General features: G+C 40.8%; 1 protein-coding gene across 1 annotated transcript; it reads right to left on the reverse strand.

Annotated features, from left to right (window-relative positions):
- Window positions 1–916: 916 nt before the first annotated feature.
- On the reverse strand, window positions 917–22,928 carry smoc2 (SPARC related modular calcium binding 2; the record flags this gene model as incomplete). The annotated part of the gene is made up of 13 exons (XM_079249211.1): window positions 917–940; window positions 1,054–1,091; window positions 2,648–2,895; window positions 3,150–3,249; window positions 8,139–8,212; window positions 9,012–9,195; window positions 10,597–10,671; window positions 11,438–11,485; window positions 14,431–14,475; window positions 15,105–15,204; window positions 15,365–15,471; window positions 17,474–17,636; window positions 22,854–22,928. The coding sequence occupies 13 exons, from the start codon at window positions 22,926–22,928 to the stop codon at window positions 917–919; spliced, it is 1,281 nt and encodes a 426-aa protein (XP_079105337.1).
- Window positions 22,929–24,074: the final 1,146 nt, after the last annotated feature.

Raw genomic sequence — 24,074 nt, forward strand, 5'->3', positions numbered from 1 at the left:
TTTAACACCCTTTTAATTGGCACTTATGCAACTCACAGTAGAGTCTGGCTTATTTGTCTGTCTTCAGTCCGTGAGAGAAATCTCTGACTAGAAATAAGTACCATCCGTTTATTCAAGTGAAAAATACTGCCTCGGGGGAACTGGCAATCTGTCTAAACATGAGATGATACATGACCTCTGCTATGTATGACTAACACTTGGCTTTAGAAGACTGTGTCAACAAGTTGTTTTATTAAGGAAAAGCAAGAAAATACAAAATCAGAAAGACATTGCAAGATTTATATAACAGGTAAAATTATGAAAGACTTCTTGGAGAGAAATAACAGCCTCTGCTAACCTAATTTCCTTCTTTAACACGTTAGGCAGACCCAGATAACAACATGTGTACAAGAGTTCTTTATTCTAATAAAGATTAACATACTGTATGCAAACACATTGAACATTTTTATGATGTACGGTATGTTTAATACATTCTTGAAAACTGCTTTACGAAATACAGAAAAGATGCAATAGGTCAGTATATAAAAGATGGTAAGGTCTATGTTACTGTAGCTGTGCAGCAAACTATACATATATCTGCTTTAATATCAACATGAGAGGAAAAACTAAACTGGGACGAGGGACACAATGTAGCATCAAACATGAAAACTTGTACAACTTTGGAAAGTACACATTTTAGACAAACAAAGGACACATACATTGTATGTGTTAAATTTTTTTCTTTTTTGCTTGTCAGGACATAAAAAGCTAACTACATCATTCACAGATTCAGCAGTCTGTTTAAATACCTCATTTCTACAAAGTGAATTTACAAGTTTTTTATTTAAAGTACAAAGTGCAAATACTATGGTTTCCATTATTGCCGATTGGTGAGGGCAGATTCTCCGTATGAGAGGGGAAATCTCTGATGTTGAACTTAGCCTTGCTTCTTCGAGGGATTCTGAAGAAATCAAAAGGACTTTTATCACAAACTGACAACTTTGCCTTTTATGAATCGACTCGCATCTCATTCGGCTTTTTCATCTGATAATTTAGGAGGAATAATATACTTACTAGTTTACTGGAAAGTAATCCTTCTCCTGGTTTGGCTCCTGCAAGATAAATGGGAATATTAACTTGACTATGAGAAAAACTGCAGGCTTTTTTAACCAAAATCTTTCAAGGAGTGCAGATCCAAAAAAGGAAAAAAACTGCTTTATTTGTGGTTGTTGATGGGGATTTAAACATTCCCTTCAGTAGCAACGATTCCTCTCATGTTAAAACATTTGTTGTTGAAATAATGCATTATTTAAACATGTCTTTAACTTCAATATACCAGCTGATGCGAGTGTTTTGTTTTTTTTATTGTATTTTGACAGATTGATTAAAAAAGTAAGATGTTCGCGGATAAGTCAACAAACCTGCAAATTGGACTTTATTATGCATTTTGTGAAAATGTAGTGTAGAACTCTGTCTCTGCTAGTTGGTGGGCTGGCTGGTCGACTTTCTCATGTACCTGTGTTGCAGGTGTGCAGTAGGCATGGTCTGGCCATTGTATATATTGGGCTCCCACACCTGGGCTCGGTATTGCCAGTAAAAAATAAATGAAGCCTCATCAGCCACTTCCTGATGAGTTCAGATTAGGAGACTGTATTCCCCTTTTGCTTTTGGTTACAAGTTTTAACCAACACTTCATCCACTGTTTGTCCATACATGCAACATGCAAGCACCGCTGGTTAACTGACCACTTCACGCTACTTTTCATTGGACAGTTAAGTTTGTTTAATTAATTTCTAAATAAGGCTTTCTTTTAAAGTTGAACTTATTGACTGTTTTATTTATTTATTCATCTATTTCTGTTATTTCTTTTGGACTACTTGTGACAAGGCTTGAATTGTCATTGTGGCATTGTTAGATTTTAGTTGCTAAATAATAATTACACAATTAATTAGATTCCTCCAACCAGTCAAAATTGAAATGTACCCTTATATACAACAAATTAGATTATTTTAAATTCAACTTCTTCCTTCCTCTAGAAGTCACAAGGGACGTAAACTACAACACAGATGGAAATATCAATCTTTAGCAAGCTGGAGGGGTACAGTGGCCTTCAGGGGTTTCCAATCTCGGGGTGCAAGTTCAACACACACTTCTGTGTTATGTTCAGTCAATAACATGGCAATGCTTATATAAACATTTTTCCCACTTCCTAGCTGGGAATAGATGACAACATTATTTAAATAGGTTCAGAAAACAATCATGGTGAAAGATAAAACACATTCCTTCATGGTGTCACTTTACTGGATTCCATTTTTGGTTGCCTTGTGATATTTTGTAACATATTGGTTGAGTTTGGAGAACAACATCACTTTGGTTGTTGGGGTTAGGAAATAAAACAACTTGACTTGCTTACGGTGAAAAATGACTGTGTTCATGACTAAACTAAATTCCTTCAACTACCGTCCAGAAATTATGCTTCATATGCATTTCTCACAGTTCCTAAAAAATGTCAGATTCTTCCAACATAATTATAGGTTTTTATTGCCTGCATGAAAAAATTACCCATGGGGTAGTTTTTTTGGGAGGAGAAGGTTTAGTAAACCTGCCATCTGACAGCTTTGATTATTGTATTTGATCATTAGTATACATCAATAGCTGCACAACCTACCTTCTTCCTTGGTTACCCCGAGGCAGCCCATTAGTTCCTGGAGAGACAGTGCTTTGTTGTTGCTGATGTCACAATACTCCACAAACTTCTTGACACACTTCTTTGGCTTGGACTTCTTGCGCAGAAAGCGTTTGAAAGGCTTGATCTCCTTCTTTCCAATGTCCCCACTGCCGTTTTTGTCCAGCTGACTGAAATACCAGTGAACAACCCTCTCCTCCAGGGTATGACTGGGATCAGGCTCAGCCACCCTAAAAAAGGCAGATTTCAATGTATAAGATGATCTGAAAGTAATATTCCTTCATGAATAACTTCTAACATTTTCCAGCCGGCTCAAAATTTTTTCTTTAGTAACTTGGAAAAAAACTTGCTCTGAAGGACAAGGACTTTATGAGTTTACTCCAACCACATTAAAGAGTGGAATGCATTTGTGCCTTTGTGGTGAATGACTGAGTCCACTGATATGCATAAGTAACCGTAAGATGAACACTTCCAAATGTCATACCTTCCGGCGGATGCTGGATCTGTGACAGCATGCACCATGTCTGTCGACAACGCGTCAAGAACACTTGTCAGGAACTCTGTTTTCTTTCCCCCAGGACAACCTGGAAAATGAACCACACATGCATGAATGAGTGACAGCAAGCAGTATGTAGGTAATATGGAATACATATATATATATGGATATGAATATAGAGTTATAGATATAGATATGACACATTGTGAAAGAGTACAATGCTAACACTATAGGTGGTCTAATAAATGTTTTGGGAGTGATGTTATGTAAACAGCAGTGCAGTTTTAACCCAAAAAGCACATAAAAACAGCAGAGAAAATAAACCTGAGACCAGGTAACTTTTACTTGCTCTCATAAAGTATCAGACCTCCCTCATCTGGAAGGAGGAAGCAGATACCTGCCAATCATCCTGGAGGCCCCTGAGTCGTTGTGACAGCTGTAAGCGCTGAAGATGTTGCTGAATACCGTGTGCATGGACAAAAGAGTATGTTCAAGACCTGAGACCCACCTGATACAACAAGGGGTCTAAATGCTGTTCTGACTGGCAGATAGCTATGTCTGGTCTTATTCAAAGGTTTGCATTCAGACACATATTGAAACGTGTTCTTCATTTTGTGGGGGCATCTCTGCTGGAAGTGGCTGACACATTAAAGGGAATTATTAGTTGTAAGTTATAAGGCATTTGTAATAACCTCTTAAAAAACAACAGTGAGACATTAATATTTGTGGAATGACAGGAAAGATTTAAAATAAGGGACAATGCTGGTGGAAAGGCCTTAATGACAGTAATTGTCTGGTGGGTCATATAGTTTGAAGACTGAGTGGACCAGTGTAGATCTAAAAGAGCTGAAGGCTACAGAGACCTGAGAGATTCCTGGATTCCAGCTCTCTCTGCTTTCTCACAGCACTGCTACAGTGTCTGAGGAAAAGAAGAAATGTTGCACTGGTTGCAGCTCTTTTTTATGGCCCAGGCCTGCGGGGCCAGATTCTCCTGTGCCGTAGATAATAGTATGCTTTGCACCTCTATAACAGGTGGTGACCAGCATCAGCGTAAACACCCAGTCTCCACTCCACCTTTCTGAGTTTCAGCAGCCAGAGCTGAGCCAAGGGTTGAAGCATTCACATGTTCAAACTCTTCTACAGTCACATGCAAAACAGGCTTACACTTAAGTTTTAGTAGGACCTCCATATCCCTATTCCAGTAAAATATCTGACCCACCTGTTAATAACCAAGCTGATGCCTTTCAGAGACTCTTGTGGTAAATTAGTCTAGACAGTCTATACAACTTCACTCTCAGAAGGAAAAGTGTTTTTATCTGGGTTCTCACTGAAAAGAGATTTGTGGGATGCTGTTGGACTTGTTTGAGGCTTAGTGTTTTTCATGGACAGATCTGTCAGCTCTGTAATGCCACAGGAATCTGTGTATGTCTGCATTTCATTCAAATGGGAAGCCATCAGGTAATGCTTTAGTCCCTTCCTGATGATTTTTCTTTTGGGGCAAGACAGATCAGCCTCTGTCTGTCTGGACACTATTTAACTGCAGGGCAGGACATAATTGTTTCTGCTGTCATTCAAAGGAAATTTACTTTAGCCATTTTCCATTCAGGTCAAGGCAGCAGTAGCAAATGACTCCTGTCACGTCCAATAATGATTTTAATTATTTAATGCCCAAGTTTGACAGATGCAGGATAGAATCAAGTCAGGAAAGCCTGAAATGAAGAACTAAGATCAGAACCACTCACAGGGCCTCTGCAAATCTGTGAAAAGTTGCCCAGTAAGTTCATGTTTACATGAGAGTACCTGCGTGCGACTGTCAATAAGAAGCAGTGTTTTTCTATGGAGCCACATGGGGCTCAGCCCTTTCAGCACTTGCAGCCACAGCTCAAAATGCCTGCCCCAAAGCTACCCGTGATCCTGCGCTGAGGAGAGCAAGCCAACTACTCAGCTTTCCTTTCCTGCCCTTTCCAAGCCAGGTTGCTCCTCTCTCGCATCTCGCCTCATAAACCTTTCAACACCAACGCTTCAACTGTAAATGGGCTGCAGTGATGTGAAGGCAACATTTATAATTATCCTGGGTTTGTTCTGTGAGAGCGTTTACAGTTGTTGACGCAATCACTCTTGGAGAAAACAAGATGCTAAGTTTTTATCTTTTTTTAATTCTTTTTTAATAGACTCAGCCCTGCTTTCTGTCATGATTGGATATCTGGTTGATATTTCGCAGCTTCCTTTGGCAGGTCTAGTATGAAGTTTGTGTTTCTGTAAGAGAACATTGTACAACTGAATGGCTATATTGCCACTGCAGTCAGAAAGAGCTCAGTTTGATATTTTTCTAGTAGCAGAAACAGAGCACAAAGAGGAGAAACACTTGTTTGACTAATGGACATATACATGTGACTGTGTCTGTACCTCTGTTTTACATACTGAGTCCCTGACGTTTGAGACAGTGTGCTGTTCTGCAGCACCTGCAAGCAGAGAGCATGACTCTGTCCTGGCACACTGTTACATAAACAGTTGAGGATGGGATGAGAACAGTGGCAGCTCTGTTCATAGGCTGCTAGATTATTAACATGTTTACCAACCCCCCCCCCCCCCCCCCCCCCCCCCCCTTTTTTGCCTTTTTCTCTCAAAAAGAAAGAAAAAGGCAAAAAAAGAAGAGGAAGATTTGCCAATAAAGTTTTGAGTTTGGTTGTAGACAGAAGCTAAAAAATGCAACCATGTTTCACAGTTTTATGCTAAAAAAAAATAAAATAAAATAAAATACCCTACAACGATGAAAAGAAAACAAAGGTGTAAGCACTCTATTCATGGCTTTCCAATGTTGTGTCTGGGGATAAAATGAGAAACAGCAGTAAATTCAGTTTTATTAAGAATCTATACCAGTCATGGGAATGACTTTACAATAAGGGAAAGTGCAGGAGTCCTATTGTGTTTCTTTTCTTTTATTTGAAACCTAAAAGGTTTGACACAAGACTCAGAAACAGCTATTTAAAATGTAAAGTGTCACAGTTTCTCAAACAATTTAGACACCAACACTTTTTCCCAACAGCTCTAACTAAAAAAAAAGAGGATTCATGTCATTTGTCTTAATGGTTTTCTTTTGTATTCTAATTCAAATTTTATTAAAAGAAAGAAAAAACATTTTCAACATCTGAACCTGAATGTGTGAATATGGATAAATGGATTATATTTGCTGTGATTACTGTAATAAACTATGTGTATACACAATAGTACATTCACTAGTGCTGGTTTAGCACAAAAAGAAGTATTTTTAAATAGCTGTTTTTGTAAGGTGGGTGCACCTGTTAAAATCCACCATTAAGAGATGTTACTGGACCAGTAGAGTTGTACTTCTTAGAAAACAGGTGTCCCACCATGACAACATGAAGGAATGGCATTTCACTGTATCCTACAGTCTGTATAATCATGACTCACTGAGATAATCGTGCGAGTTTACAACTTTTGACTGGATCACAGGTGTCAGCAACACACAGCAGTACAGACAAGCTATAAGGTTCAGTTTTAGAGCCTCAGAAGAAAGAAAACTGAGCGGTGGCCATTTTTGTTGCTGCAACTGCAGTATCATCTATGAAAGTCAATGTGTACCCCCAGAAATGATGTTCCTATTGATTCCAGGCTGAACCTGAGATGATTACTGAATCATTTGATACAAGGCTGAATTGTGAACAAACACTTTGGCCTTAATAGCCAGATGTTACAGGATGTTGGAAGGTTTTTTGATCAGTCTAAAAATGGGCTTATCAAGCAAAGTTAAAGCCTCTTATGAAAATGTGTCTGCTTTTTGAGAAGAGGATGGAAATTAATTTCAACATAAACTAACATATCAAAGTCGGCTTGTAGCTTTAAAACAACCTGTGCTGTTTTCTGTAACTTCTGTTTTCTGCCACGTAACTTAAAATCAACTCATAATTTCATTCATTCATTATCCCAACCGCTTAGTCCAATTAAGGGTTTCGGGGGAGCTGGAGCCTATCAGTCTTTGGGCGAGAGGTGGGGTACATCCTGGACAGGTTGCCTGTCCATCACAGGCCTAACACAAAGAAACAAACAACCATTCACACTCAGACTCACTCCTATGGGCAATTTAGAGTAACCAATAAACCTAACATGCATGTCTTTGGGCGTGTCCAAAGAGACCACACGCATACACGGGGGAGAACATTCAAATTCCACACAGAAAGGCCACTGTGTGAGCTTCCTCCCAGCTGAGGGTTGAACCAGCTACCTTCAGGCCGCAGTGCTAACCACTATGCCACCTTGCAGCCCAACCCATACTTATTACTTAAATGTACAAAAAATGTTTTATTGCCATTTGCTTACAAGGTAGATTCTGTTTGAATTAGATACCTGATGAAATTCTTTGCAAATTTACAAATTCTGAAAAATCTCCTTTAAGACATGATTAGTGATGATTTAATCCATATACAATACTATTAATTAATAAAGTTTACCTGTGATGTGTCAAATTATAGGTATAAATATCCTCCTAGCAGTCAGACCTGAAACTAAGCCCAATGCATAACCCCCCCCCCCCCCCCCCCCAAACTGATCTTATGCCCTCAAATTTGCTTATCTACACTCTTATCAGTCTTTGTATCACCACCTGACTCTGGCATCCTATTATCTGCTATCTCCAGCTCACCTCCCTGCTGTTTCTCCTCCGTGCTTTCATTCCACTATCCTCCATCTCCAGAGTCAGTTGAAGATTAATTCTCCCCCAATCTGTTTCTGTCTGCTTGCTCATTGACCAGTGAAGGGCAGTATCTGGCAATCCTCAACTCTTTATCAAGCATTTCCTTGGCCATCAGTGTTAATGATGTCTACAAACACACACACAGTCACACGCACTCTGTTATCACAGCCTTGAAAGTGTGGCAGCATTTGTGGGTCATCTGCTGAAGAACTTCACCGTGTGGTCTGAACAGGAGGAAAAACAGAGACCACTCTCTGCACACTTACCTTGGAGATGTCTGCTTTTATAAAGGTCCTTTGGATGGGCCCTGGCATTGTCGTCACACTTTGGCTGCTCATACCTGTGACAGTAAATACACCACATGCAAAACATTGTGAATTACTTCAAAGTGAAATGGAGAGTTTACAACACTAAAAGTATCCTTGTTAAAATCATATAAATCCTATGTTTTCCCTGATTCCCTCTTACAGTTAAAACTTAGGGATTTAAATAATTGTTTTGTGGCAAACCAGAAGCTGTGAAACACATCCAAATAGAGGGGAAGGGTTTGGAGCTAGTATGAAGACAGAAAGAGGAGGGATGGTGAGAAACAGAGAGAAAATGGGCTGACATGGAGCGTGGGACACAAGGAAGCTTTCACAGTCTCCCTTAATGAGACAGAGCCTTGATTTCTTTGCAACTGGGTCTGAAGCTGGCCTGGGACTTGGAGGAAAATTCACACTTCCATATGTTTGCTAATGTACTCTTGGCATTTTGCCTGCAGCATTTTCAATGTCAAAACCAGCAATATTGTTCAAGAGTGTAGCAGTGCCCCAATCTTCTAGCCTGACTGATCCCTGACCTGCTGCTTTCAGTACTGAGGGTGTTTAGGCTTATAATGGCCAGCGCATTTTTTATTTTTTTTTATAAAGAAAACATTTACCAAAGTGCTAGCAGGGCTGTCTGACTGGTCAAAATCTGTCATATGGAGTGGTGTTTAAAGGTTTCTTATTGTGTAACAACCTTTTTAGCTTCTTAGCCAAACAGATCAGAAAAAAGCTAATTATAAAAATCCTTGTGAATTATTTTATGTACCATAGATCAACCTCCAACACAGCCAAGAAAACAAATATAGTTATGTTAAGTGCTTTATTTCCAACCTGGTTGAGGTCCCTGGCAAGGGTCTTCCAGTATCCACTAGCACACACCAGCAGTAACCAGTGGATGGATGGCATTGGACTGGTTTGTAGAGTCCTCCTTGGGCACAATCTGGTATAAATACCGCATCATTCTTGTGATGCCTCGCCTCTTCCAGAGCAGAATGCCGCTCCTGGTCACATGAGGCTGGACAGAGGGGTCAGATGTTATGCAGGAATCAGCAAACACACACTCTGCAGATTGATCCAAAACTTATTTTACACAGTGTGGCTGTATTCACTTTTATTCAAAAGCAAAATGCCAGCAACTGCTCTCTCATTACACTCATTATGTTACACTTGCTGCAAATCCCAGAGGGAAAGAGGGAAGACAAGGGGGGTGGAGGAAGTGTGCTTAGAGACAGTATGTGTAGACTGCTATACCAGCCCCCCCATGGCACTGTTTACTGACATTAACAGGCTAATGACTCATTACAACTCCCTATGCCTTAAGTTAAGTAAATATTTGGACACTCCTCTGGCCTTTGTGGATGTGTGTGACAGAGAGAGAAACAGACAAGACAAAGGCAGAACAGTGATCCCTTCACAACTCCACCCCCAACCAACAACACTACTGCAAGATACAGTAAAGTCCCAGCAATTTCTATGTTTGCATGCTCAAAATGTTCAGGAAGAATGCAAATGTTCTTCATCTTGTTTTTTTATTCATAGAGACTGCAGTTGTCTTGATGGAAGAGACGGGACTCTGCAGAGCCTCAGCAGGACCTAATCAGACGAATTTTTTTCCGAGGAGCACCCTCCCTCTCTGCAGTGCGGTTCTCCAACAGAGATAAGAGCATTAAACTCAGGAATGGAAGAAGGACTTCTGGCTATGAGGGCTTTCTTTGTCGAGCTCGCCGTCGTCTTGGTGCTTGCCTCAAGGCTCGGAAACTACTGCGGGATTATGGATATATTTTTCTTTATTTATTTTCATTAGAAGTCTTTACCCGCACAAAAGAGACCAAATGAAATGCCGCCCCGCTCTCTAAACCAACTTTTTTTTTTTTTTTTTGTTCCACTTCCTCCGTATTGGATGTCTTTGTTGGGACGGGAGTTTTTTCTTTTACCTCAATACCCCAAAGATCATATGGTAATCAAAACCATCATTGCTGCATTTCTCAGGCTTTTTATTGGTTGTAAATTATGATAATGGGATTCACACAAACGCACGCACACACATGCAGAAGGTTCTCATCTCTGGGGCAGCCTAAAACACACAAAGCAACGTAACTCCCCATGAGCATGAAGGAACTGATATAAATATTAAAATGCATGTGTGTAAAATAAAAAGAATTGGAGATTCTGTGTTTGTGCCATGTGCTGATAATTACAGATATGTAATGGGAGGAACCACAGAGAAGCAGATCCTCAAAGCCTGACACACTCCAACACCAAGATGCATTGGTTTCACAACCCACCATCTGTCCTTAAAAGACAGGAACAGCCTCAAACCATGATTGCTCACAAAAGAACACAGAGCGTGCTTTCAGTTGAGGTTTGCAAATACCCGATCGGCATTATTAAAGAAAGAACAGTCTTGGAAACTCACATGGTGCTTTTGTCCTATTGTTCTGCCGGCTGCGAACCTGCTCCATCCACAGAGTGGGGAACTCGAAAATGATTTCTGAAAGAAAATGACAAAGACAGCTTAATTAGTGTACATTCAGAGCACACATGTATGTTATTTGAGCCAAACCTGGAAGTTCCAAAACTCATAGACAGAAAAACAGACATCAAGGTTATATAGTATCTCAAACTGCTGCATTAAGTGTGGAAAGGGAACAACTTATGACAGCTGTCACCAGTGATCTACCACCTAAACAAAGTGTAGGTAGAATATCACCTATCAAATGATCACACTGAGGTGGGATCCCAACACATTAAATCAGACTGATGAAAGTTTTCCATTTGGAGCAACGGCTTAACCTTCTTTCAATATTATATAATCATTTCCATTGCTATGTAGAGATCTATTTATATACACATAATAATAATTATGCCATGCAAAAATACTCATAGTATTACTTTGCTGCCAGCTAGCATGATCTAGTTTTATGACCGCTACTGCCTTAATGCCTTTTAAAATGTAGCATTTGCTTACAGCATGGCAAAGTGTGTGGACAATAAAAAAGCCAAAACTTTTGCTGAACTCTTAGTTTTACTTCACAAAATATTGTATTCTATATCATTATGAATGATGCTTTCCTTTCCCTTCGTCCCCTGTGTCCACTTTCAAAGAATGATACTGTAACTTCATCACATGGAGATGCTTTTGTTTTTTGCTTTGTTTAGGTATTTTGATTTTGAGCCCATCTGAAGGCGTCTCAGTAAACACAGGCTCAGATTTAAAGATTTTTTTCTATTGCCAGTTTGATGAATTAAAAACTCACCTTCATCATCTGCAGCAGGCTGTGAATCCGCCACTAGACCAGTCTCATCTGCATTTAGAATGGAGAATATTTGCAAGGAGACTACAATTACAAGACTTAGCTAGATTAGAGACCATTTAACTGTGTGAGGATTTTGCACGTTGCCCGGTCAAGAAGGATGGAGGCAGCAGGAGACTTCAGGAAAATAATAAAAAGGAGGTGCGTTTATGTGTTGAGAGCTGAAAGAGGTGACTTGGAGAGACTGAGAAAAGAGAAGAGGAAAAACCAGAAGTGTAGTGGTCTCATAATCCTGTGGTTTCACTTCATGCATCAAGGGAGGCTGTTTAGCTAAAGAGTGCAGATTGAGGTCAGTTATCATAAATGAAAAAAGAAGTAGGACCAGTCGTCCCTCATGTTCTTCTCCATCCTCTCACTGGGCTATGGCAGCTGTGCAACGGTAGGAGGGACAATCGTGAGACAAGTTTGAGAAAGACCAATTGACAGTGGGAGATTTGAGTATGTTTGTTTGGTTTTTGTTTGTTTGATCGGCGGTAAGAGGGAGACAGGGAAGGAGCTTGTGAACTGCTCAGAGTGAAACCACGGCTAGTAGGTGTGGTTAACCTCAGGCTGGGTCACTTCTGCACAAAGTAAAGCTCTGTTACCATGTTTGGGGCAGGAGATCTCCGATGGGTGGCTCCACAAACAGGGATTTAGCGTAAAACTCCTTTACCAATAAATTTTCCATTATAAAAATCAAAGAGTTTACACTGAATGCAAGTTTGCTTTGCCAGACTTTCATCGTCTCATACTTGTTTGGTCAATTACCGTGCACACAGTCAGTGTGACTGACTGGGAGACATGTTATTACTCTGTTCAGTTCAAGGATGGAAATGCCATTTCAAAAAGTGTATTTATGATTTGGATTTACGATAAACCACTAATGACCTATCTTTACTTTGTGGCCTTTTACATGACTGTAACACCTCTTTCAGCATCTGCCAGGAAACCCCCGTGCTATTTGTGGTCTTAGAGCATTAGTTTTACTGCTGTTTGTCAGTCGTCAGCTGCACAAGATTCCAGCTTATGGACAAATTTGTCAAGAAGAGCAACAGAAATGTCCTTAAAGAATAGTCCTCGGTGTTGAAATAGTTATAAGCAAATAATAAAAAAGTGAAGGAAAGGCTGCAGTGGGATTGTAGGTACTGATGGGCCTCTGCTGATCCAAAATATTGATGCAATCCCTGCTATTTTCGGTGCTGGCACACCACAGACCTACAGTTTATTCTGCTTTTCACCACCCTGTTTATCCAACCAGTTCAGATTGAACCACAACCCACTCCCTCACCTCCCCTCCTCCTTTCCTCCTTTTCCCACCATTCCTCCTCCTCCTCTCAAATTTTGCATTCCCACTTGTTGTATGTGTAATGACTTGGCTGAGCTCAGACAGACACTATAGCCATGACTGTTTACAGACGTGAATGTCGCACCGACAGGAATAACCCATGTGACAAACACAAGTGGATGTACACTTTCTCTCTCGCATGCAAGCATGAACACACACACACAATCGCATAAGGAATCCATCTGAATAAATTACACTGTGAGACTTCAAATAACATCAGTTAAACAAATTGGGTAAGATACACAAGTTTCATGCAGAGTGGGAAGAAATCTCAGAGGTTCTTTATCTGGAAGAAGGGAGATGCTTGATGAGAATTGGAAGACTGGACTGGAAGATAAAGTGTTGACATTCCCTCGTATTTTATAAAACTGCAGCTGAAAAAGAACCAAGATTTGACCAAAAAAAAAAGTTAGACAAGATGAGCTAATGATAAGTTAATGTTTTGCCATTGTGGCAGCCCGTTGTCCATTTGGCTGTCTTGTAAAATAAACAGGCATTTACAGGCACTGCAGCTCTGAGCAGCGCTTACCACAGACACCGTCCTATGGGTTGTTTCTGAGGAACAGATTGGTTTTATATTAGTCTTCATTCCTGCATACACTTTTTCAGTTGACAAAATATTACAAAGGCATGCATTGACAGGTGACTTATTTGGCATAACTCTGACACAGATGCATACATATAGACACACATACATGACACAGATGCATACATTTAGACACACATACATGACACAGATGCATACATTTAGACACACATACATGTAGGCTTGGACTGATGCACAAAATGCATTTGGGGCAAACATGAAAGCAGACACACATTACACATGCAAAATAGAACATTCATCTTGGAAAACGGCTCATTTTGAACTGATCACAACTAACAAATATACCCCTTCAGTTTGCTTTAATTAGCTGACTTGGTTCTATTTCTTATTTGCATAACAATATTAGTGTGTGAGAAGTAGTCAAAAACTTCACAGTTTGTTTATGGTCAAGTATAATCAAATAACCTGAATTTATGGCAGAAATTATCATTCCTGTATTGTCCACAGCTCAAAACATTGAAATTCAACATTAAGGCTCAAAAACTGCACCTGATAACTGTCTATATGGGGTTGTTGTGTGCATGACCATATGTTCAACACACACCCACATTCTCACAATATGATGGTGTTTAACTGCCACATGTTGCTGTCTAATGCTGTTTTTCCCCCTGAAATGTCTTTCTAGGTGCACATTGGTACACTGTTGATCTGGTTACTTGCATGATGGCATTACACTGCTGACTTTCATACGTGAAACTGCAGGATCAAGACCCATTTAACACTTTCTAAGACCTAAGTGACTTCCTTTTTTGTGAGGCATAAAATAAACAAACAAACAAACAAACAAGCAAAAAAGATTAGCATTAGAAACATACTGATACTACAGTTAGTTGTACCTGGTGGGTACTTCCACAATAAAACAGTTTAAAATACACTTTTATTTTGTTTGTATTTGGTGCAAATCTACTGATGTTTTTTTTTATTATGGGATTGTGTTGGGCATCAAGTGAGCCAAAGAGTGAGACGTGTACGTTTGAGTTTATTTTTCTTGAATATAAGCCTTACCTGCTTTACTTGGCTCTCTTGTGGGCACTCTCTCTTGTTTGGATCCTAAAAAATAAAAGACTCAAATTACTTGAAAACTCACAGCCACCCTCCTGTTTTTAGTTGTAGCAAAAGATAATACAGTCAAGGACAGCAGCATGCAGTCTTTTTGCCTCTTTTTAACAAAGCTGTCATACTGAACCACAGTACAGTTTTCTTTAATGTGGCAACATTTCATTGTCAATTGCAGCACAAATGCTGCTGCTACCTCTGAAGACTTTTCACTACAAAGACAGCGTTCTGGGCAGCCACAAAGATGCACAAGCAGGACATGTGGCATTGGTTAGCTGACTGTATGGCAAACACTATCCCCTAAAAACACTTACATTCCTTCTAGTTAACTTTTCTTACCCAACTCCTCAGCATGGTTTTTCTACTAGGTTTGTTTACACCACATCGCCATAGCTTGAGCAATGCTCAGTCCTCAGGCAGCCTTGTCACAGACCACTTACCCACAGAAGTGAACATAACACTCCCTTCCCCTCAACAAACATGGAAGGCCACTCTTTGATGAAATGAATTTTACCATCATTGCAATGCAAAATGACTCAACATTAAATTCAGAAATCAAACTTGTTGCAAAATAAGCCCCAGTATGTTTCAATGTCCCATTTCAAAGTGTATCTTTCACCCACCTTGGCATCGAGGTTTCTTATTGGCCACCGCTGATCCGCTGATGGGTCGCCCATTAGGGGTGACACACCAGCAGTATCCAGTGTAACTGTGGCATTGAACCTGTGAGGGACCCAGCATGCAAATGCAAACTTAGTTCTAGCTACAGCAGCATTGACTTTGTAAAAAATGAAAGTTGGAAAAAAAGGTTTTAGCTGTTATTTAAATCCTTTCTTCTGTGATCCAAAACAAAAATAATTTATGTAATGGTTTTTTTTGTTACCTCACTGTACGTGCCATCGGGGTTGCATACAGGCACAAAGACCTGTGGGAAGAGCTTCTTGGCCTGTTGCTCGGTATACTTCTTCTCTGCTACACATCTGGATGTATCTGAGAAGCACCACAAATCACCAAAATCACTAGACATCAGAGAGACCCATTATTCAACCCACAACTCAGCTATTTTTTATGCTCCACAACTATGAAACCAACATACTTAAAAAGTCAGAGGAGGATGTTGAATCTCACAGATGATGAAGAATTAGAGAAATATGTAGAGCGAGTGAGAGGAAAGATGGGATTCAGAGAAAGGGGGGGGGGGGGGGGGCTGAATTTTCAAGATGTTTCGGAAGCTGCAGATACTCATGTGGCTGGGAATAGAACCAACACCACCAGTCTTATTAGGAGCGAATCCGGTAAGCCTGCACTTTGCCTGGTGGTAAAGCCATTACTGGGTGAGACAGCTTATTCTGCTCCTGTAGAATATTCCAGTCACCCAAAAAAAGGGCTGATGCACAAGGAAAACTTGTCTTGCTATGTCTGTCTCACTCTTCTCCGAAACCTCGACCATCTGCTAAGTTCAGCCTGAGCTGTCCCCTCGGAGTATTTGTTAATATAAATGGGTCAGCAACTTTTCACCTTTGTGCACCTCCAGTCTTTTGGCATCTCCCCGCCAGATCAATGCTTCATCTTTTCATTCCACTGTTGCCTCCACTCACCTGGCCAACAACACCAGCTGTGCAAACTCTAACGAAATGTTAAGCAGGGATAAATTTGATGATAACTTGTTGTGGCACATCAGCTGCCACACAGCGCCCGTGTGGCTGGAGGCTTAAAAGCGCATTAAAACAATGACTCATCCTAAGTTAAAAAAAAGAAAAACCATCCACCACTTTGGTCAGAAGGCTTACAGTACAGTGTCCATTACACCATTACACATGCGACGGAACGGGTGCTGGTTTCTCTCAGTCTCAAAGGTGCACGTGTGTGCATGTGTCACTGACACTGGTAAGAGATGTTCTGAATGGAGGAAACACTATGAGCTGAGGAGCTCTAAACTTAGCTCCAATGGAAAAACTCCAAACCATCGTCCTTCTCCAGGGGCTCCTACCAAAATGCTCTCTGGAAAAAATGACAGGACACTGGAATCATCTGAGGGCAGTGATAGAAAACAAATGTGATGCCACTTTCACCATGCTTAAACACAACCCCATCACTGCGTTTCTCAATGGCCAGATGAGCCTTCTGGTTTATTTCTGCAGCTTATTTTTTTGCGTTTCACTCCTTCTGGCTAAAGCCAGAGTAATGGTGGCAATGTTATTCATGCATGCAAGACTACTTTCATTGGACTCTTGTACCTTTCAGCTTCTTGGCTGGAATTCCCTATTTACTGTCCACCACATCCAGACGTCCGTTAAGAGACATTGCCATGGAAACCCACCATGGGTACAAAATGGTGTAATGCTCTTTTATCATATAAAACTTCTTTGTAAGCAAACCTTTTCACTTGCAGTCCCTGCATTAGTGGTCTGATGTTGTAATGTGGTAAGAAAGGGGCATTGTCTCCAGTCTGTAGAGCGATGAACTGGCATTAGAGTTAGCGAGTGGGGCGGGGCTGAAGCATTGATGCGCATGGGTTCTTCCTTGGAACAAGAATTACAACAATAAGGGAGTCTGTGAGTTGCTTAAACTTCATGAATTTCTTTCCCTTTTTGCTTTTCTTCTCCACAGTCCAGTGTCATTTTTAGCTTTACATCTTGCACTGTAAAAATGAAACAGCTAATTCTTGTTGGGATATTCTTATCAGCGTAAAATAATCTTACTTCAGAGTCAATTCTGTACCATAAAAAAACACAGTTTACATTAACAAAAGAATAATTTATTACTTCGACAAAATGATGACACTTTCTCCATCGCACAAATGGTGTGAACAGTGTAATCATCCATCAGTGCGCTTCCCCTCACCCACTCTCACAGTGTCAACCCCACTTGTCCACCCAGCACTCAAAGATTCAATTATGCTGAAATGAATTTAACCCACAAGTTTCTGATGCGACCCCCTTGGCGCATTTGAGAGCGTCAGGCGGCGCTGAAGCGTGACTCATGACCTGACCTTTGCATGGCCCTCGGTTGAACTGCAGCTGGGGGTCGCGGCACTTGGCTCGGAGGAACTCGCAGCGAGATGTGAAGGTCCTGCCGTCGGAGGCACACAGGGGCTTGCGAGGACTTTTTTCACATTCCATGTTGCACTCCTTATCCTGATCCACTCGCAGGAACTGCAGAAGTGCGAAAGTGGAAGACAAGCAGAGAAAAAACACTTGCTAAATGAACAATTACTGGGAAGCTGTGAGCTCCGCACCAAAACCATTTTAACCCCAACACTTACAGGTAGGATTTATGAAGCTCAAAGGAAGGAGATTCATTAAAACAAACTGTTACACTGAAAAGAGTCAGGAGTAGGACAAAAGTCCATATTTAAAGCCACGCAATTTGTTTTCTCTTTCTTCTCTGTTGCTATTAGCTTAAAAAAAAAAGGGAACATTAGTTCATAAGAACACTAGTAAGTACATATTAAACAGTACGATGCTGGGAAAAGAAAGCACCAGCCAGGGTGCAGCCGTGCTTTGTTTTTGTCTAAAGGCCAAAAAAAGACTTGACTGACACTTCCGCTTGTGTGTGCTAACACCTGTACAGGTATTCCCCTGGACTCGCTCCTAGATATATTCTGCTCAGTCATGAAAAGAGAAACAAGGACATAGACCTCCAGATGAATGCATTGGATCACCTGTGTCAATGCTACCATTGTGTATGCCACTGCGGCATGAAACCCCCTCGCCAAGCCACACAATGGGCTGGCGGTGGTGGTAAGGGGGGTGGCAACAAGCTGTGACTGCTACAATGAATAAAAAAGCCGAATGAGAGCCTGAATAAACTAGATGTCAGAGAGCTTTGTGCTGCTAAAGACAGTGTGAGCATTTTCGTAAAGTTTGCGTGAATCATTTACTGTGCTTGAAGAATGAACCGGCTAGAGTGGAAAAAAACAAACTCCACACTCACGTCAATGCAGGTGCTGTTTTCAGCCTGTTAAATTGAAGGATAAATACATCTGTGATTTCTTTGTCTCTTGTCTTATAAAGAAAATATTTGCAAATATTAAAAAACAGCCATTTCTCTTTCAGTTTTGCGTCAGTGTTTTGTGAAATGTTTGCTCAGTATTAAGTGACAACACGCATATCGAATATTTATCTCTGTCAACTATTCACAGCAGACAGACAGATGGTAGCATTCCCTTACATGCATTTCACAGTCTGGGGCACAAAGCAGAGAAATCAAGGGCTTGACTTCAACGTTTCCCATGAAGAAATGATGTGGGCAAACATGGCAAGAAAAGAAACGATACAGCTCAGTGACCAGGGTGAAATTAGAACCAGTTAAAGAAAAAAAAAAAGTAGCATCCGACATCTTACAAAGGAAGTGAGAGATGAGGTTTGGTGGCAGCCCCACCCCCCGCGTTCAGACAAGCATGGCTGCAGGGCTGCATACACCTGGGAGAGGGTTGGCAGGGGAGGAAGAGTTGCCCTGGGCCAGTAGAGGGGATATACAGCCCACTCTGTCAGCCTTGGTCATAAATCTTCTTGTGTGTGTGTGTGTGTGTGTGTGTGTGTGTGTGTGTGTGTGTGTGTGTGTGTTGGGGGGGAATCAGAGCAGTGAGGCTCGTTTAAACATATTGGACGAAAAGTCACTCGGAAAAGACGAGTCTTTCAAGCAGAAGTTCTTCAAATGATATTTTGAGTTTTTGCTTGTTGGATTTTAAATGTGTTTGTAAAGTGGCAAGCGTTCAGGTGGTAAAGTCCTCTAATGACCAAATGGTTGGAGATTTGAAACCCACTCCCTCAGTCATCTGTAGTTGTGTTCTTGGATAAGACTCTTCACCTTCCTTGCTTCTAACGTCGGCATCACAAAGTATGAATGTTTCAGTGGTAGTCGGAGAGCTGCCATGTTTCTTTCTGCCCCAGGGCAGCTGCGGCTACATGTAGCTTACCATCACCTAGTCTGAATAAGGAATGGATTATAATAAAGTGATCAAACATTGGTACCTTTTCTTTCTTTTAGTTACAAAAAAGAAGTATTTCCCTTGATTTTTTTTAGGAAACGGGGAAGAATAAGGACTGCTTATTAATAACAATTCAATTACACTCAGAGTAGTAGATAAGGGAATGTAATAGTATAAAAACTACTGTTTACAGTACATTTATTTGGATTTAATAAGTGGAGATCAGATCACAGTTTATGTGTATCATTAATAAGACATATAATGAGTTACTGCAACTGCCATAGTTTTAATATTCGAATAGATTACTTTAATCCTTTCTCAACATCCACATCTGGTTTTGCCTGCTTCTCATTATAAATTGGTGGTCCAGTACCCTACCCCCCCTTGTTAGTGTCTTAGTTCTAACTGACAGCATCCTGATCTAAGCCCCCTCTATCTCCTGCTGACTTCACACACTAGTTAGGACACCCATCACCTCATCTCACCCTTCGCTCTATCTCTCACAGCCCCTACCCCTTCACATGAAGATGATATTTTTGCAACCTCCCCAAAGCCAGAAACCACACTGATAGTGTCTGTGTGTGTTAAGTCATGCCTGCCAGCACTCCGCAAAGCCAATGCCCTCACACTACTCCAGCATTATCAACATTGGCTCCTGCCAGCCAGCAGACTGACAACCCAAACAGAGTCATTGAGGAGCCCAGCATCCTGCTAAATGTTCACTATGCAACACACAGCAGAGCTCCGAGTTCTCCATACAGCTCCGAGATCACAGCATGGAAAAGCACAGCAAGCCATGAAATCAGCCACCCAGATTCGCTATCAGACATCCAAGTATTTATTTCAAAAGTTGACGTGAAAAGACGTGAAAGCCAATGAGAAGCAGAGCCTTTTGAGAATAATGGTGTGATGAGGACCTCTTCCTCCTGTGCACACTCAGATCTCTGAACGTCTGACCTGTTGTGATGGATGAGCATGGCTGAGGCACAGTTCTGACACTCCCCTGATGTCTCATTCCAGCCTCTCCAAGTCGGCACTATCATCTTGCACAGCAACATGGTGGGGAGTGATGGATGGCCTCCACCTCAGCAACACGCAGTGCAGGCTTCCATTCTGATTTATCATAAAAGGAGACTCATACAAGACAGGACACATATTGTAGCTCAAACCCATTTATTGCTGAAAGCCTTTTCTTGTCTACTTCCAGACAGCAGGCTCTCACTTTCTCTGTTTGACTCTTTATTTTGCCCTCTTTTCTTTCAGTGTTTCTTATAGATTCTTTGTGTGATCCTGCTTGGAAGATGCTTTCTGCATCTGCTCAAAGAATACAAGAGCTTGGCAAAGGAACAAGAGGAGGGCGAGAGACGGCGAGACACACAGAGTGTGAGGGGAATTTTTTTTCCAAATCAACCGGCATACAAATCAAATCCTATTACCTCCCCCTGGTTGTGTGGCATTGTGGGATTGAATGGAGTACGAAGGAGGCGAGCCTCCAGCAGAGAACCCATTGTAGCCTGATAAGGGCCTAGCGGGCTTGGAGGCCCATGCTTCCAGTGCCCGGAGAGGCCCCTCACACCACAGCCCTGCAGGGTCAATGGGGGCCCCAGCTGAGAGCTGTGGCAAATGTGTTAAATGGCACTGGCGGGAGTTTCCTGCATGGATGCAAGGATGCAAAAGGGATCATTAGTTTCCAGCATGGTGGAAAGGGAGGAAAATGTCAGCATATAACCAGCCTACTAGCTCTATCAAAGAAAAAAATCAGCATTTAATTGCTGTGAAAGATTTGAAAAAGAAACAAGAGGTGTCGTAAAAAGATGCCCAAAAGATGATCAAGTGATGATGAGAAATGCCTCCTTGTGCAGGTGAACAATTGATGAAAGAAATTAGGAGCCTGAGCCTGTATATCTCATTGAATTTCTCTATTCACATTTTTGTTTTTTGTTCTGTTAAAGGCAGCCAATGTTCTATGTGCCCTCTACCTTTCACACATCATTTCATACTCTCATTTGCCGTGGAAAAAGTCTGCCTCATGAATAATCTGGGCAAATATCCCATATATTTGACTGCCTATTTAACCTCAAATATGCACAAAATATCACAAGCAGACATTTCCTTGAAACCAGCAACTGCCTCTCCTGTGTCACTCAAACAATAAGCCATTAATCACTCACTGAGTTGTGTAAAACAAGGTCCAGTGCTCCATGTGCTATTTGAATAAAGCAGGTCTAATGAACCACAGTGGAGAAGTTTGTTCCTGACATAGAAACCGCTACAACATTCAATGAAGTAGAAACATTTCTCATACTTGAAGTTTTAGTATAAGCATATATGGACAATGTTTAATATCAAAACAACACAAAGACAGCTGTGCCTGTGTTACCTTTCCGTTACCTGCTGTGGAAATATGATCACCTTTAAAGAAACACTAAAAACACACATCTTATCTGAAGATTTGGTGCAAGTGATTGTGTATCAATTTTGAGGACTGCTGGCTCAGTAAAACAATTCCTCCCACATTCCACAACTCCATAGTGCTGTCAGGGAAAAAGGATCTCCAACCTTTCACCTACAGGTTAACAACTCCTGGCCATTTGTTTCCAATTGAATACTAAGGCATCTTAACCCAAGCCATAAATATTGCGCTAGGGAGGTGGCTGTCACATCAACCTCTAAATCAGGAGGGGAAAGCCTCTGACAGTGCACATTCCGCTCTCTATTAATCCTTCTTTGGCATTATACCTGAACTTGATCATGGCAATGAAATGAAATTCCCCTCAAGATGCACTTTATAGAAAAAATGGACAAGATGTTGCTGTTCAACCCTGCAAGTGGCAGTTCAGCCTCTAAAAGGACACTTGAAACCAACAGTAGAAAGAACAGAAAGGCTGAGAGGCTGGCAGGAAAGTAACAGGCACTGAGAGCATTTCACAAACTGGGAAGCCAAGTCTTCAAAGACAACCAACAGCATTCACTTAAGCATACAGTGCAGATAATTTGAAACATAGGGGTAAATTCCACTGAAAAGCAGCATAAAGATGTTTTTGTTTTTAAATATATATATTTAAATGTCTCTGTAAAATAGTTTCTTGGGTTCTAAATTCTGCCAGATCTGAAACATTCAAACAATGAAAGCTTCTTCCTTTGGGGAAGATTTTTGCAAACACATCTCAATGAGGCTCTGATGGTAGCTTCAAACGATTCATATTTAATTCTTAAATTAATGCATAAATGTTTGATTATTAGAAGAGACATTCTTGAAAAAACAAACGAACAAAAACACCTGCTTAAGAGCAACAGTTCTAATGTTAAATGATGTGTTGCCTAGAGAGGGGTGTTCCGTGATTACGCATGAAATGCAAATCATATAATTTTCTTTAAAATCGCATTTCACCCAAGGGAAGTATGTCAAATATTTTGTAACATTTTTGTGGCTTCATACCGTGAGAGCGGAGAACTTCTGAGCGCGTCCAGCGCACTGAAGACAGAGAAAAACCAGCAGCGGACAGACGCGCATCCTGACGCAACGAGACAATAAACTCTCCAAATTACGCACGGTCCAAAAATTGACTCCACTGCGTGGACTTTACCTAAGCACAAAAACTTACGTTGAAAAAAAGGTTTTTAAAAAACTGTTAAAAATCCAAACTATTCCTCGTTAAAAATAAAAAATAAAAAGTCTGCAGAAGGGAGAAGGTCGCTGGTTTATTTTACTTCGTTTCCTTGGTTTCTACCTCAGCGTTTGTGTAGACGCTCTCCTTATTTCTGGCAGGGCGATAAACCCCCCCTGTATCCCTGACCTTTTCCCCTCCCTCGATGTCTCCTCTTTCCCTTTTCCTCTCGCAAATTCAGCTTGTTGTCCCCACACCCCTTTCTTCCACACTTGATTTTTTTGTGGATGAGATTTCTTATCGGATGCAGGCTGTTCTCCGGCCGGTGGGGAGGCAGGTAACAAGGTAGGCGTAGGCGTAGAGGGACTCCGTCTGCTGCTGGTAGCTCAGTCAAACACGTCACATTCATTCTTTCCCTCAAAACTTCATGGTGATGTCCGATTTGCAGATGGGATGGATAAAAGAGAAACAATCAGCACTCATAGTTTTATTAATCTGCACTCACACAACAGATAACTTCAGACTATGCACTAATAAAGTTCTCAGAGAAAAGATGCACAAACTCCTACAAGTTCACACAATACACACGCAGTGGCCGAACAAATTAGTAGTAAAACTTTATAAACGTGAAATGATTTTATATTGGATCTTCGGATTAATGCAAATAATATTTTAAACCAAAAGCAGCACATTCATCAGCAGACATATAGTATATATATAATGGATGAAATGGCCAGATTTGCAGAGATGTATAAGTTCAGTGCTTCGTCTTGGAGTCTCCAGAAAACTCCCATTTCAGTGGCAATCACTCTCCTAAAACTGTATGAATATTTTACAACTTTGGCGTCATCTAGCGGTATTTAAGAATAGACCTATGTTTTCTCGTGGTTGAGAGTGCAGCAGAAATTACTTTGAAATGAATGAATGAATGAATGAATGAATAAATAAAAAATAAATACATTTCCAGTGATATTAGTTTGGTTATCCAACCGGCCAAATGTGCGACCATATGACATCTATCACATTTTTAAACACATTTTAAAGGTAATTCA

Source organism: Telmatherina bonti (assembly GCF_933228915.1).
Source record: "Telmatherina bonti genome assembly, chromosome: 11".
Lineage (NCBI taxonomy): Eukaryota > Metazoa > Chordata > Actinopteri > Atheriniformes > Telmatherinidae > Telmatherina > Telmatherina bonti.